Source organism: Oxyura jamaicensis, chromosome 1, assembly GCF_011077185.1.
Source record: "Oxyura jamaicensis isolate SHBP4307 breed ruddy duck chromosome 1, BPBGC_Ojam_1.0, whole genome shotgun sequence".
Lineage (NCBI taxonomy): Eukaryota > Metazoa > Chordata > Aves > Anseriformes > Anatidae > Oxyura > Oxyura jamaicensis.
Genome location: NC_048893.1, coordinates 147,542,574 through 147,559,495, shown reverse-complemented (window position 1 = coordinate 147,559,495; position 16,922 = coordinate 147,542,574). Strand labels below are relative to the sequence as shown.

At 38.7% G+C, this 16,922-nt stretch overlaps 1 protein-coding gene across 3 annotated transcripts; it reads left to right on the top strand.

Moving 5' to 3' along the window:
- Positions 1-133: 133 nt before the first annotated feature.
- LOC118162339 (DNA repair protein complementing XP-G cells homolog) lies at positions 134-16,574 on the top strand. Of its 3 annotated transcripts, XM_035318466.1 has the most exons (16): positions 134-253; positions 1,387-1,487; positions 2,108-2,283; positions 2,715-2,830; positions 4,279-4,371; positions 5,134-5,194; positions 6,097-6,240; positions 7,184-7,391; positions 7,628-8,572; positions 8,917-9,146; positions 9,522-9,641; positions 10,663-10,876; positions 12,502-12,646; positions 13,474-13,674; positions 14,482-14,566; positions 15,910-16,574. In XM_035318466.1, the coding sequence occupies exons 2-16, from the start codon at positions 1,400-1,402 to the stop codon at positions 16,462-16,464; spliced, it is 3,381 nt and encodes a 1,126-aa protein (XP_035174357.1). In that variant the 5' UTR covers positions 134-253; positions 1,387-1,399; the 3' UTR covers positions 16,465-16,574. The 3 variants fall into 3 exon arrangements, with proteins under 3 accessions (XP_035174357.1, XP_035174349.1, XP_035174362.1); XM_035318458.1 differs by lacking the exon at positions 134-253 and having other exon boundaries at positions 968-1,487; XM_035318471.1 differs by lacking the exon at positions 134-253 and having other exon boundaries at positions 969-1,487; positions 4,282-4,371.
- Positions 16,575-16,922: the final 348 nt, after the last annotated feature.

Genomic DNA, 16,922 nt, shown 5'->3' with positions numbered 1-16,922 from the left:
GAATCTCTTGATTGAAACGTCGAGTCCGGGGACGCCCTCTCCCGCCGCCCGCCCCTTGCCCACCAGGGGGCCCCCCGCTGCCTCCGCCATTTTGTGCCCCGCCCCGCGCCGCCCCTCCCATCATGGCGCCGGGCCCCGCCCCGCGAACCACACTTCCCGGCGGGCAGCGCGGTGGGCGCGCATGCGCACTTCGCGCTGCGGGGGGGGGGTTCTCGGCGTGACGCGGCCGCCTCTCCCTCCTCCCCCCTTTCAGGTGAGCCTTGCGCGCGCCCCTAACGGTCGTCCCCGCCCCAACGGCCAGCAACGGTCATCGCCTCACCGGGGGGCTGAGGGGCCGGGGAGCGGCCGTCAGGATGTGCGTGACCGGCTCTGGGGGCGTTCGCCTCTATCCCAGAGGGGTCCTGGAAGCACTGACGGGCTTAGGCGGGGCGGTTTCGGGGAAGGGTCGCCGGCTGGGGGCGGCGTACCGCTCGTAGCAGAACGTGGTACAAGGGGCATCTGTTGGCAGCGCTTCTCTTCGACCACAACGAGTGAATACTGTTTGTTTGCCTTTACTTGTCTAGCAAAGGCAGGAAAGAACCCCCCCTTGCCCAACAGATTTCGTAAGCTAGTTCAGCAAGGGCGATAATTTACATAACTCAGTTTATACTCATCATCTCTTTTTTCTTTTTTTTTTCCCCCCTTTTTTTTTTTCTCTTTGTTTTATTTTTGTTTTGTTTTGTTTTTCTTCTGTTTATAACCCTGATACACCTCTTGAAAGGAATACGAAAGATTGTCTGCCTTCACCTTTTTTTGAGATGCGAATAGTTTTCTACAGTCATGAACTCAGACATTTCTTTTCAGAAAGAGCAGTCAGGCGTTGGGACGGGTTGCCCAGGGAGGTGGTGGTGTCACCGACCCTGGGGGTGTTCAAGGAAAGGTTGGATGTAGTGCTTAGGGACATGGTTTAGTGGGTGATATTGGTGGTAGGGGAGTGGTTGGACTAGATGACCTTGGAGGTCTTTTCCAACCTTAGTGATTAAATGATTCTGTGTTTTAAATTTGACCTGTTCCAAAAGGAATACATTTTGCCACATTTCTCACTTTGTAGCACAACAAATCAGACTTCTGGTATTTTAAATCTCACGTTTGAATGTGAGATTATTTCAGCAGAGACCTCGATTTGCAATTATGTGACTGGCAGGCTGCTTAAGTAGATGGTTTTTAATAAAGCCCTGCTTTAGTCTTGATGCTCTTAATGTGGGATTTTTGTTGTTGTTTGTTTGTTTATTATTTCTATTTGCAGTAATAGTGGTCTGGGTTTTAATTAATAAAGCATAAATGGTTCAGACAACCTTTCAATTATACTTTTATTTACTCCTCCTAGATTCTTCTCTCTCAGAGTAGCTAAGAAAGAACAATGGGAGTTCAAGGACTTTGGAAACTGCTTGAATGCACTGGAAGACCTATAAACCCAGAAACACTAGAAGGAAAAATTCTTGCTGTTGGTATCCTTTAAAAGTAAGGCCGAGGAGCCAAATTTGTGAGGGAAGTTATTCGAAGTATTTCACTTACTTCTATGTGATCTATTGTGTTTAGTTTTTTAAAGTTTTCATATTAAATTGTGACAATGTTTTGATAAGTAGCTTTTATGTTTTATAAATATGTGGATGTTCAGACCTATATGTTTGTTTATATTTTTTAAAAGTAAGACTTTTCAAGAAGTCTTTTACACAAATGTTAGGCTGCAAGATTTTGTTTTTTATAAATAAATGTGCCACTAGTTAGGACCAGAAGATGAACAAAATTAAAATCCTTTTGTCTAAGCTTCCCTTGATTAAATGCTGGAAATATGTTAAGAAGATGCAGATGAAGTTACCTTTCATTTATTTGTAAACATAACCGAGGAGGTACTACTTGCTATGGGGTAGTTTCTTTGTCCAGAGTGGCAGAGGGAAGAATTTATTTTTTTCCAAAGTTCACAAGTATTTGGATAACCATGGCTTCAATAGGCCAAGCCTGGAACAGCGAGCAAAAGCCACTCCGTCAAGTATGTGAGCTTTATAGAAACAGTTAACATGATATATGTGTAGGATTGCACATAATTTCCTCTTAACCATTCTTTAAGATATTAGTATTTGGTTAAACCAAGCAATAAAGGGAGCCAGAGATCGTCGTGGTAATTCCATACAAAATGCTCACCTCCTCACTCTGTTTAATCGACTCTGCAAGTTACTGTTTTTCCGAATTCGACCAGTCTTTGTTTTTGATGGAGAGGCACCACTTCTGAAGAGACAGACCTTGGTATGTACCTGCAAATGCAAATTATGCAATGCAAAATAGGATGTGTCTGTTGCTAATGAGTAGAAATTTCAAATTCCTTGAGTTCTGCTTATGCTTCTGAGCCATGAGGATGGAAGACTTGAATTACACTGCTGTGCAGATGTTCTTTGCAGTCTCAGTTTTGGTCATCTCTTGGAGCTTGCAGCTGCTCCCTTTTGATAGATACTTATTCAGGTTTGTTTTGCACAGAAACCAGATTGCAGAGAAGTAGATCATGGCGTAAGCCTTGGTCTTGCTTCAGAATGGACCTGACCTTAAAAGCATTTATACCCAGAAGCTGAAAACTACTCCTGAGTCCTTAGGCTTAGCATGCAGAGTTTTTAGAGTAATTTTATTGATGTGTGTCTTTGGCATTGAGCAAAATTTTGTTGATGTTGATTCCATGTTCACAGGCTAAGCGAAGACACAGGAAGGACTTGGCTGTGCGTGATTCCAGGACAACTACAGAGAAACTCTTGAAAACGTTTTTGAAGAGACAAGCTATCAAAACTGCTCTTAGAGGCAAAAGGTAGGAATAAAAATTCACAGAATGGTTTGGGTTGGAAGGGGCCTTAACGATCTAAAAGATCTAAAGATCTAATTCCAACCCCCCTGCCATGGGCAGGGACACCTCCCACCAGACCAGGTTGCCCAAAACCCCATCTAGCCTGGCCCTGAACACTTCCAGGGATGGGGCATCCACAGCTTCTCTGGGCAACCTGTTCTAGTGCCTTGCCACCCTCATAGTAAGGAATTTCTTCCTTATATGTAATCTAAATCTACCCTCTTTTAGTTTAATGCCATTCCCACTTGTCCCATCGCTACACTTCCTGACAAAGAGTCCCTCCCCAGCTTTCCTGTAGCCCCCTTAAGGTACTAGAAGGTCACTGTAAGGTCTCCCCATAGCCTTCTTGTCTCCAGGCTGAACAACCTCAACCTCCTCAGCCTGTCTTTGTAGGAGAGGTTCTCCAGCCCTTATCTTTCTGGCCCTCCTCTGGGCTCATTCAATACTTCCCTGTCCTTCATGTGCTGGGACGCCAGAGCTGAATGCAGGGCTCAAGGTAGGGTCTCACAAGAGCAGAGCCTGGAATACGATTGGCTTTCTGGGCTGCAAGCGCTCATTGCTGACTCGTGTCAAGCTTCTCCTCAACCAGTACCCCAGGTCCTTCTCCTCAGTGCTGCTCTCAATCCATTCTCCATCCAGCCTGTGTTTGTGCTTGGGATTGCCCTGGCCCAGATGCAGGACCTTGCACTTGGCCTTGTTGAACCTCACGATGTCCACACAGGCCCACCTCTCAAGCTTGTCTGTGTCCCTGTGGATGGCATCCTTTCCCCCCAGCATGTCAACCGCACCACTTGTCTTGGTGTCAGAGGCAAATTTACTGTGGGTGCACTTGATCCTGCTGTACATGTCAACAGCAAAGATGTTAAACAGCACCGGTCCCAACACCGACCCCTGAGGAACGCCACTCATCACTGATCTGCACGTTGACATTGAGCTGTTGACCACAACTCCTTGAGTGCAACCAACCAGCCAACTCCTTACCCACTGAGTGATCCATCTGTCAAATCCATCTCTCTCTAGAGACAAGGATTTCACGGGGGATGGTATTAAGTGCTTTGCACAAGGCCAGGTAGATGGTGTCGGTTACTCTTCCCCTATCCACCAATGCTGTAAACCTGTCATAGAAGGCCACCAGATTTGTCAGGCACAATCTGCCCTTGGTGAAGCCATGTTGGTTGTCACCAATCACCTCCTTATTTTCCATGTGCCTTAGCTTAGTTTCCAGGAGGATCTGCTCCATGATCTTGCTGGGCACAGAGGTGAGACCAAGTAGCCTGTAGTTCCCCAGGTATTCCTTTTTTCCCTTTTAAAAATGGGGGTTATGTTTCCCTCTCCCAGTCATTTTTTTCCTCTTGTTTACAAGTGGCAGGTAAATTTTATGTATCTATTAATTGCTTTTTTTTTTCCCCAAGCAATGAAGTTTTGCCCAGTATAACACAAGTTCGAAGAGAAGAAATTGATGATATATATGCATTGCCTTCTTTAGAGAACGAAGAGAAGAACAGGTAGGTAGAATTAAGAAAAATAGATTAAATGGCTAAAATAAACAGATTATAGAAGTGTTGCTGAAAGATCTTTGATCCATTTGACTCCATGATATGTAAAGAATATTTATGTTTTATTTTAGTTTCCTTTTGGACAGATAGGATTCTAACTCTGGATTCAGCAGCCTTCTAATTATTTATTGGAAAATAGCAGAATAAGCTTTCAGCCCACAGATTAGTTTTCTTCTCTGAATTCATGTTTAGGCCTGAAAGTGCTATCTCACTTTCTGTGACTACATCTATGTGACTAAATGAACCTGACTGTTCAAGCTGGGGTGGCTCGTGTGTGGCAGTTGGATTCTGGTTTGTGTCCCCTCATTTAGTAGTGTAGAGACGTGTTGAGCAAAAGTAGACTTTGTATGTACTTGTCAAATTTGTGACATCTTAAATAAGTCTAAGTGGAAACTTATCCATTAGATTACTCTTTGCACAGTTTGTGTATACTTTATTTACTTTGATATAAATTAAATGCTGACCAAATAAGAATCAGTTAATTATGTAAAAAGCAAAAATTGTGTTCATCTAGATTTAACTGAGATCACTTTGCCTTCTTGCCTTCTGTTTGTATCTTTTTGAATTTTATTTATATTTGTTTGCATTTGTATATTTTGTTGTTGTGTGTGAATTTTTCTATGTATCAGTGAAGGGAAGACAAATGGCCTTTAATAGGTATTCCATTTACCCAGGGAAATATCTACATCTTTTTTCTCTTGTGATTTTTAGCTCAGAGGAAGAAGACGAAAAAGAATGGGAAGTGAGAATGAGCCAAAAAAAGATATTGCAGGTAAATGCATTCTAATTCTCTTGTTATTGAGAGCTATCCTGTACTTATATGCTCTGTTTAAAAAAACAAAACAAAACAAAAGGTGTTTGGGTTTGGAGGTATAGGTCTTATTAAACATTACTGATAAAGCACAGAAGTTAATTTTAAGGATGCCTTTTTTTCCTACTAATCAGAAAATGCTAATGAAATTTTCTTCACTAGAATACAGCAGAATAGGATTTTTTATTTATTTTTTTTTTTTTCTGGCTATGTGAAGAATTTTTTTTTGTAATGGCAAAAATGGAATGTGCATTTCATGAGTTGTGTGCAAATGAAATAAGACAGCATCCTTAGCAGAATTTGCATACTTCTCTAGATACGAATTGATGTTGAAACACTGGTCTTTGAGTTTTCACAGATAAATTCTGTATCCCTTTCTGATGCATTGATCTCAGGGGAAGAGGTGAAAAGTAATATATCATTTAAGCAGAATGCATAATCAATAGTGACATTATTTTTTCTTTCATCTGAATAAAAAACAAAAATAAAAAATTCTTTTGCGTATATGGTTAATGTTTGAAGTAGTTTGCAAAAAGAAAATGTCTTTGGAATGATAAAATCAGACTTGCTGAGGCTGTAATACTTGTTTATGTGATTCATACTAAATATCTTTTTATAAGAAGAATGAGACCAAGCTTTTAAGTTGTAGCCTGTGGAGTGAGTGTATGTCAATAATTAGGTAAGTATTTGGTGCTTTTTTTCTTTACTGTTTTTTTTTTTTTTTTTTTTTTTCACAGTATAGGAAATAGCAACAGAGGTTTTATAGTTTTTTTTTTTTTTCAATTTGAAATAATAATGGAAGTATTTCATTGTTATTTATGGGTGTTAATACAAAATACATGTTTCTTTTTCCATTTTTATAGGAAGAATTATTTGAAAACCCTCATTCTGTAGATATTGAGTCAGAAGATTTTAACAAGCTGCCTCCAGAAGTAAAACATGAGATCTTGACTGATATGAAAGAATTTACAAAACGAAAGAGAACATTGTTTGAAGCAATGCCGGAGGTAATACTTCTTAGAATATTTTTAGAATAGTTTTAAGTCATTAGAATGGAGCTATTGCCATTAATGCAGATGAAGACTACGTAAGGGTATCACATCTGCAGAGCTTTACTCCCAAGCCTATTTAATGAGAGATGTTATGTTGAGGGGGGAAAGAAAAACAACAAGGTAATAACTCCTAACAGATCCTTCCCATGTGTGCATTCAGTGTCCTATCTCTTGATTTCTACTAAAATTGGCAGAGCTAATGCAGTTTGGCAAGAATGAATAAATCACACTGTGCCTCATGCCTCAGCAGCATTACGCCCAACATTCCAATTGCAAGAACGTATTACTAATGTGGATAAATCAGGCAGAATGAACACAGCTTGAATTCCAAACCCTCAGGTTGTTAGGGAAGTTGGCAGCTGGGAAAAGACCTTCATAGCTGTAACTCAGGCAGATATAATACTAAAGCCGTTCAGAGACAGAGAACCCTACAGTGCTTACTTCTAGATCAGCTATTCAAAGCACAGTTAGATTTTTTTTTAAGTCCAGTATCTGTCAGATGAAATGATAGCTTATGCCTAAGTGTACGGTAAGGAGCATCCAGTGGTGGGCAACATCTTAAAACCACCCACGTATGGATTCTGTGAAAATTGTGTTGCTTTTAAGGTGGGGACCAGGCCCATTAGCCAGCTAACATTTGTTGGTCACATCACTTAGGTCTTGTGTTTAGCCAGCATTCAAAACTATTTATCTTTTAGACTTCTAATATGTATTATGAGGCTAATAGCACTGTTGCTTGGGAGTGCAGCAGTCAACAAAAGACAAATGTTATCTGCTTAAAAGAAATAGGAAAATATTTCTATTAAAAGGCTCTCCTGAGTGTGGTAAATGCACTTGCATAAACGTACATCTGGTGGCATTATATTTAAATTTACTTGGATTATTTTTTTTTTTAAAGGAGTCCAGTGACTTTTCCCAGTACCAGCTTAGGGGTTTGCTTAAGAAAAGCAACCTCAATCGGTGCATAGAAAATGTAGAAAAAGAATTGAATCAACAGCACTCAGGTCAAATCCAAGCACAGTATGAAAATGAAGGTGGTTTTGTGAAAGAAGTGGAATCTAGAAGGGTAATTTCTGAAGACACTTCTCACTATATCTTAATAAAAGGTATGTCAGGTCTTCATTTTATAAAATCTCTTATTTCGTGTGTGCAGCCCGCAGCCATTAATTTTAAGGAATGCACTGAATATTGTTTACATGTGTGTGTGTGTGAAATTTGCAGTGCTGTTAATCTATAATTAATTATGATCAGCAAATGTAGAAAACCGGTTTATTAACTTCCAGGTGAACTATTTCCTTACGTAAGATGGAATGCAGTCTTCTACTAAAATGTTTCTTTTCAGGTATTCAAGCAAAAGAAGCTACTAGTAGAGACTTAGAAACTGCTGCAGGACCCTCATCAAAAAAGCCTGAATTTACTAAATTGAATAAAATTAATGAATCTCCTGTGAATGCAGAAGTAGTTGCATCTGACAAGTTGCAGACAGAGAAAGATAAAAATGTAGTAACAACACCACCCTCTCCCCAGACTTTGCTTGCTATCCAGGCAGCTATGGCGGAAAGTAGCTCGGAAGAAGAACTGGAGTACAAAGTTGAAGGACATTTGAACATTGTCCCATCTATAGCAGAGGAAGGCAGCGTGTCTCCAAGAACATTACGGGCAATTCATCGAGCTCTGGATGATGATGATGATGATGAAGAGGAGGAAGTTGTTACTGTTAGAACTGATAGAGTGCTAACAGAAAGGTCAGAAGTGAAGGATTTTCTGCTTAGTAGCTCAGATGAGGAAGATCAGGTCCCTGAAGTACGTGAGGATAAAGAAATACCTACGTCTGCAATTCATTCATCAAACCAAGTGATTATGCAAGATGCTGAATTTGGACAAAAGAGTCAGGAGTTGGAAAAAAATCAGATTACACCCATGGGCACCAGTATATCCACAGCTGAAAATTTTTCTTGTGTTGATGATGCTAGAAAAGAAAAAGACGAAGAAAATGGTTCAAAATTGGACTTAAATCCTTTGGAAAACAAGGATACAAACTTGTGCATTCAGAAGCCACGCTATTCCCCTGCAGAAGCTAGTATAGGGTCTCTGATTCACAGTGAAGCAGCAGACCTTTCTGAAAATGAAGAAAACTTGAAAACTTCTAAAAATATAGAGGAAGTAATTTTACAAACAGAAGAGAATGTATCTGAGGTGCAAAAGGAAATTAATTTTTTTCCAGCAGCAGAAGGTCCTAAGGAGGAAAGAGAAAGGATATCACAGTCTGAAGACAGTGATTCTGATGGTATGTGTTTTTTAATCATATAAAAAGATAAGAAAATATAGCCTTGTTTTATCTGAAGTCAATTTAACCTTCTCTTTTAAGAAATGCTTTAAAACACATCCATTCCTGCATGTGTATGAATTGGGAAAAAAATCGGAGCTATATTTTCCCCTTGGCCTTAGGCTGTTTTGTTGAAACCTGGGTATACAATATGGAGAAGGAGGACAGCATGCTGTTCCATACCTTGAATGTGATTAACTGGTGCATGGAATGGTCAACTACTTGGTTTCTGTAATTTTGCAATCCTGATTTTTGTTTACTGCATTTAGCAAAACAAAACCAAGGAGTTTATTTTCCTTTTATAGGAAGCTTTATTGAAGTGGATGCTGAAATCAGTAATGAGGATTATTTACCTACTAAATATGATGAGAGACTGGGCGAAAAAACAGCACTTTCAGAAATGGAGGACAGACAAGATGTTGTCACGCAGGACTTGCAAAAGGAGTCTGATGGAGTGCAGCTGACAAACAGTCAGAATGCTGAACAAGAAAATGACGGTAAAGATGCAGCAGATGAGTGGAAAGACATCAGTTTGGTAACTTCTTGTTATTTGTTTCTAGCTGGTAATGAAGTGCTCTGTCCACAAATACTTTTTAAGGAAAACCATTGGGCAGCTCTTCACTGTTTCATTGCTTTCATATATTCATTTTAATTTTATGGGGGCTGATTTTTCCTTAAAGATTATAGTTAACCATAATCTCTCTGAAATCAGAGGGAAACTAAGGTTTTAGCACTCTGATAAGAAGCCTTGTCTATGGTTTTGTAACTTACTGCATTAGAGAAGCTAGCATGAATTAATGGAGCCTATGCTATTAGAATAATGATAATTGTGGACTTAGGTGTCCTTAGGCAAAGTACGTAGTGAAGTACTAAATTGTTGAAATTACCAAAATTTTGTTTTGTTTTTCAGGAAGAACTAGAAGAATTAGAAGATGACCTTTCTGTTGAGCAGGATGTGCTTCAGGCTCAAAAACAGCAGCAGGAGCGTGTTGCTTCTTCTGTAACAGGACAGATGTTCTTGGAAAGCCAGGTAGTATTTGTTGAATCATTTTGATAAGATGTAGGGTAAGATGTGCCCCCCTCACTTCTGCAGTCAAACATTTTCTTAAAAGCTGCTTGTTGTTTCTTTAGTTATGGGTCACCTTTTCTTCCTCTTAGAAGCTTGTTTTCTTCTGTTTGCTTGATTTTAAATATTGAAAATACTGAGATTAAATTTCAATTCCAACAATTTTAAATAAATGCTGTAACACCATAAAATAATATTGAAGTTATGAGTAAATCAATATATTTTTAAATATCAGCTTTTAAAGGTTGTGCCATATTGATCTTTTTAAGGAATCTCACCAGTAATACCTGTGTAAACTTGTAACCTCTGCTAGCGTATTAACATAGAAAAGACAATGCAGTCTAACGGAAGAACTACTTGAAATACAGTGGAAGTTAATGCAGCTGTTATACAGTTGACTAGTATTAGTCTACTAGTCTTCTACCTCCTGTGTATGAGATACTTAACTGAGGTTAAACAATGTATTCCATAAAAGCAGATTGTGTAAAATGTATCAAAATACATGTCTATCAAACCACCATCCAGAGGACGACTAGTCTGCCTGCTGTTAGTTAGCAGGTAGACATATTTCTCATAGGCCTTCCAGCTATTTTCTGAGCTGAGGTGATGACTAATTTTATTTATTTATTTATTTAACCTCCATCGTTCTTTCTTGGAGTCCACATAACTGTAATGCGTGGACTTTTCTCCATGGTAAAGTAGTGGTTGTGGAAAGTACAACACTTGAGCTGGTTTGTGTAATTAAGACAGGAGATTCTCAAACTCTGCAGTAATAGTGTGATCAAGTAGTGCACTGTCTTCCTGAGATGAGTAAGTGGGACTTCTGCTTTGACTGAACTGTACATAGTGCTCTTTTGTTGAAATTAAGATTTGCTGTGAAATATTAAATACCTCCCAAGTGTGAATCTAGTAGTATTGAGTCATGTAGAAAAACATTAAAATTTCATCTTTCAGATGAAATATTAACTGCTTTGCCTCCTTACAGGAGCTCCTCCGTCTGTTTGGTATTCCATACATCGAAGCTCCAATGGAAGCGGAGGCACAGTGCGCTATACTGGACCTAACTGACCAGACCTCTGGGACAATCACTGATGATAGTGATGTTTGGTTATTTGGTGCACGGCACGTTTATAAAAATTTCTTCAGTCAAAACAAATATGTGGAATATTATCAGTACATTGATTTTCAAAACCAGCTAGGTAAGGCTCAGCAATTGATCTGTTAGATATAGTCTTTGATAGGACAGCTTTGCCACATAACTTTCTGAAGTTGAATTCCCTACAGAATTCCTACATAACAGATGTATAAAATGCCTGTTCTTTGGAAAGTCTCTGAAGGCATTCAGTTGGGTTGCTGTTTTTACTGCCAGATGACCCCTCTGAATTTGCAGCTGCCTGATACACCTGTATTCAATACAGTGAGTTAGTGTGATGATCTGTCAAGGCTGGAGGCGTGAACTACAGTGCCAGGTTCTGGATAAATGTCAGTGTGATTTTTCTCATGTGGGAAAATTGTATTCTGATGTCATCAGATTTGTAATATTCAGGAAATTGAAGTTTATTTTGGACATACTGACACGTAACGATTAAAAAGGGATCCAGTGTAGTTACATGCTCTGTAAAAAGTGTTTATTTTTTTTTTAGTTAGTATTGACAGTTTTTTCTTCTGATTGTCCTTGTACCTATCTGATCAAATTATTGCTAATTATATTGAACTGTTAAACTTCAGTGTTGCATGAAGTGTATTAAGGAAAATACAAGCCAATTTTTGCAATTTTTAATGTCTTGTTTAAGCAGAACTGTTAAATTCAGCTTTGACATTTTTGGGATATGGTCTTTGAAATAATATGTCAATGCCTTCAGCATGTAAAATTCCACATTTTTTATGTGGTGAAAAATGTTTTTGATTTATTTTCCCAGCAAACTGAATGAAACTTTCCGTACATATTTTAGGTACGCCACTGTAGTTTACTTGGAAAGAAGTTCTGCAAAAGCACACATGATTTTTAGCTGCTACTAATGTAATAAACCAGAGATGTTATTTATTTATTGAAAAATAGTCATAATCTGTCTTCTTGTCACATTGCTCTGCAGTCTTTTACTATTACTCCTTTTCTATGCATTAAACAGTTCTTCTTGCCTGGCTGTTAGTGAGTATCCTGACTGGCATTCTGATGGGTGCTTAGACACGTTCCTTCTTTTCTCCACAGGAATATTTATTTTTTATGTAAACTCCTGAAGCTAGTCACTGCAAATCAGTCTGGTTGCCTCAGATCTTATAATGTACCGAGAAGAAGAGGTCAACTGAGTTCTTCCTTCTTTCTAGCTGTTTCTGCGGCTCTTTTGTTCTATTGGAGTAACTGCACTAGCACAGAGCAAATGACTTCTAGTTTGGGAGCACTTTCAAGAAGCAGAGATGTTGATATTAAAGACTAGAATTCAAAACTCAGGATTTTAATATTTGTATTGCTGATTCAGGAGTTGCTAAATTCAGGTCAGCATTAGAACGGGACAATAATTGGAGAAATATATGTAAAATATTACCCCTTAGCTCTTGAAGACTGTAGGGGAAATCTGGATTTCTGCACTGTAATTCTTTAGTTTTGGCAAGATGTGCTAAAGTATGCTAAGCTAGCAAATACAACTATGGTGCTTGAGCTAGCAGTAGCATATTAACACAGCTTCAGAATATAATTTAGGAAATCCTGTTGTTAATCCATCTGTATTTCTTTTGTTGTTTATCTTACTAATTAAAAATATTAAATTTTCTGGAAGAGAACAGATGCAGAATGCACTGGTTATATTTGTTTTACTTTCTTTCACAGGGTTGGATCGAAGCAAGTTAATTAATTTGGCCTACTTGCTTGGAAGTGACTACACTGAGGGCATCCCAAATGTTGGCTTTGTAACAGCAATGGAGATCTTAAATGAATTTCCTGGGCGTGGATTGGAACCTCTCCTAAAATTTGCGTATGCTTTGTTCTATTTTTTCATGTCTTTCTATAACGTGAATGTTAGTAAATATACTTTGTTGCTGCTTAAGCATTCAACAAAACATATAAGCATCGTTAAGGACTCTAAGTTAACGATAAAATATGTGACTCGTTGTATTGGTATTTGAAATGGCAGGTAAATAAAATATGTTTATACAGCAGTTACCACGAGACTAATGAAGATAATAGAACAGCTTTAGAACTGCGCAGCTGCCTCTGAGTTCATTGCAGAGCTGGATCCCTAGTGGAGTGGAGATTGTTTCTCCCCGAGTATGTGAGAAGGTGCTGTAGCTTGCTCATAGAGAAAAGAGACTTGATGAGTGAGGAATGGATGACCTGGAAAGAGACAGACAGGTAGGATGTGGGGAAGAACAAGGCTTGAAGAGTGCCACACCAACTGTATTGGCAATCATGAGGATGGTTAGAAGTCCTTTTTAATTTTTATTTTTCAAAAAAAACCCACCACCACCACCACCAAAAAACAACTCCAGAAATGTTTGTTACATGTGGGTGTCCTTCCCAAATAAGGCTGAATTTAAGGCCTTCTGTTTAGTTGCTTAGGGGGAATCCAGGTGATGTTTGCTACCTTGGCTGGCAATGGCTGTATTGACTGTATATATTTTGTCCTTTCTGCTTTCAGATTATATCTCCCTTTGGCTATTTTTATTTGAAAATTTCCTACCTCATGTCATGTAGTAATTGAAACAGGGAGTCCGATTAAAGCTATTTAAGTTAGCGTGGATGCTCTTGACATTCCAAGTTACATTTTAGGTGGACAAATGAATGCTTTCCTCTGTTTTTCAGTGAGTGGTGGCAGGAGGCTCAGAAAAATAAGAAAATGAGACCTAATCCACATGATACCAAAGTCAAGAAGAAGTTGCGGGAGCTGCAGCTTTCTACAGGTTTCCCGAATCCAGCAGTAGCAGAAGCATACTTGAAGCCTGTGGTGGATGAAACAAGGGGTTCGTTCACCTGGGGGAAGCCTGATGTAGAGCAGATCAGAGAATATCCTTTTATTATAAGACAGGAATTGTTAGCTAAAAGTATTCAGATTAAAGTTCATAAGGCTAGGTAGTGACTCGGTAGCAGTCTGCCAAATTCTTAACATCTCATTGGTGTGAGGGGCCTCCTTGCCCCAGCTGTGTGCGCTCTCCTACACTGATACTAGCTCTGGAATTGAAAAGAATGTGGCTACGTGCGTATGGCATTTGAGGCTGTGCTGCCCTCCAGCTTCACTTTGAATCCGGTCTCATAGCTGGACTGAGCAGCTTGTTGTGACATCATGCTTCGTTAACTGTTCTGTCTTCCACATGTGAGTTTCAAAACCCAGTTATTTACTGCATTCCTTGCAGTAATGTCTATTGCTTGCACTGGTCGCAGCTTGAGCTGCAGTGAATTGTTGAAAAGTAGATGGCAGTGCATGCAGAACTAATAACGCTTTAAACAGTAAATGAAAATTTCAGGGTGTGCAAATGTACAAGTATTTTATTTACACGTATTGCGTTTTACAGCAGTACTGTATAGCCAAAATGAGCTTTTTCTTCCTGGAGGCACACTTTTGGTAGTGCTGGTATTAGAGAAGTTCTGTAACAAACAGAGATGTAGTGCCATGATGAACACACTTCGCATAATATTAGAATCATCCACATAAGTTGGGTTTAATAACTTGAGGTATTTGCTTTGTTTTTGTAGTAGTAAAAATGCTGACATAGAGTAGTCTTCCTCCAGACATGGTTTTATTTGAGGAGTTTTTATTTTGTGTTTACAAAATAGCAGCAATAACCATTTTTAATGTTCCTTAACTTTCTGCACATTCTGTAAAGATCACTTTGGCTGGACTAGGACAAAGATAGATGAAGTCCTTTTGCCCGTGATGAAGCAGCTGAACTTGCAGCAGGTAAAGTATAGAACTCTGTATAGCGTAAGCCTACCTGGAAAATTGTAAGATATACATTTTAAAACAAACAGCGAGGCTTTAATCTATCAAATACATTTCCTGGAAGGTGAAATTTGGCCAATTTTTTATCTTCTTATAAATATGTATAAATAAATATAAATTTTATATATAAAAGTCAGTACACAGTTCTCTAGAGTTTGTTTCTTTATGATTTGGTTGTGCTGTGAGGTGCTCTATGTAATTTCAAAGGTTGTAATTGCAGTAGTTGGTTTACAAACTGGTAATCTATCAAGCAGCTACCTCAGGTCCAAGCTGCTGTTTGTTCCAGATGTAGCTGTAACTACAAGTACCTCGGGTACCTTTTGTGCTTTTAAAAGACTGTATGTTGTCTCTTAAAATGATTTATAAAAATGCCCCATAAACTTTGGTAAAGTGAAACAGACCATTGGGTACCATACCAATCCTTTAAGGAGGAGTACAGACTGAACTTAGACCAAGAGCCCATTTATAATATTACTCAACTTTACAAATAAATATACTGTCAGCTTTCATTCAACTTAAAAGTGGATAGTGATGCGTGCTGTGCAACTCTAACAGTCATTCGCAGAATGGATTACCTAAGGTAGGATTCTTTTCTCCTTTTGCTACCAGCAAGATGTAGCCTACACCAGTCCCCTAGGCTGGCTCTAGTCAAAGGCTTGAAAGGTACCACAAAACTGTCATAAGATCCATACACTTTCAGGCTGACTGGAACAGCCTTTGGAAGTGTCGGTCTCCTTAGCTGATTTTAGAGAAACTGTAGAGGACTGGTATAGTCTATACAGCAAGCCTGGCTGTAGCTGAGTAACAGAGATCCATTGTGTGCAACTGCTTCTAGTTCTACTCTCAACATCTCTACTGTAGCAGTATGTGTTTGAGCTCAAGTCCAATGGCAGCATTTTGTTGCATTGGCATATGCAAATGTGAAGTGTTGTTAGCAGTATTTGTTAGTAATTGTTGAGTTGTTTTAACAGCTTGCAGCTAAGGATGTGTTTGCAAGGATGTACTTAACATTGCAAAGATTCTCTGTATTAGGGTTGAGAATAGCAATGTGTATCTAACCATAATCACATACACAATGTTAATAAGAATTTCATTGGAGTTTTCCCATACCTTCTATGAAGGTCCTTACTGCATAATTTATTATAAAAGTACAGGTATTACTATAATAATACGTCTTACCCATGTGCATACTGATTTCATTAGTCATTTGTCCTGCTTTAATGTATGATGCTTTACAGTGTATCTTAGATAACAACTGTCACAAAATATTCAAAGCTGTTTCACTGTTTTATTCTTGGTAGACTCAGCTTCGAATTGATTCATTCTTCAGACTAGCACAGCATGAAAAACAAGCTATTAAAAGTCAGAGACTACGCAGAGCTGTGACTTGTCTGAAGAGAAAGGAAAAAGAAGAAGCTGATGAAATTCGGGAAGCTACTGCTGTTATGGAGAAAGAACTTAAACAGCATGAGAAAAGGAAAGGGGGAAGTACTTCAGGCTGCTCAAATCATCAAGCCATGGCAACAGAAATCCAAAGTGGAAAGAGAAGGAAGCATTCAGATTTCAGAAAGGAACCTTTATATGGAGGCGGTTTTGTTGGGAATTTGCATCTCTCAGAAACTTCTAGTGACTCCTCAGCAGAGGAATTGGAAAGCAAAGTTTTAGATGAGAGCAAAAGGAGGAAAATTGCCTCTAATGTAGAGACAGCAGACCATAAAGAGAAAAAGGGGTACAGTAGCTCAAGTGGTGAGGATGAAGAACTGGGAAACCTGATCATGGTGACTGCCAAATCTGTGTTTGAGGGCAGAAAACAGAAACCACAGAATAAGAGAGGAAAAAAAAAGAAAAAGCCTTAAGGAAAAAAAGTCTCAAAGATAGACTGTGTATGTGTTTTTTATGACTTAAACTCTGTAAGTATTCTAATGAATTTGTATATAAAAAAAATAAATTATTCATCTGCATTTGTCATGCATTGTTTTGTGTCCAGAAATTAAATAGGAGGAATTTTAAACAGCAGAAAACATAAGTCAGCACAATTACTCAAGCTGGACTTGATATGTTTTCTGTTTTGAAATTATAATATTAAGCTAAAATCTATTCCTCTGCATCTATTCCTTCTATCTAAAGTGTGACAGCTGTTAAAATCACGTGCAATGCTTCCTGAATTTCAAATTCCAATGAAATTTTGCACATGACTTGGTTTATTTCTAGGTATTAAGAGAAGGAAAATCAGTTCAATTAGTTTTGTTTTCCTTATTCCCTTCATCATGCTTGCCTTGAAAATTTTGTGTTTAAAGTCATGTTGTTTGTTGAA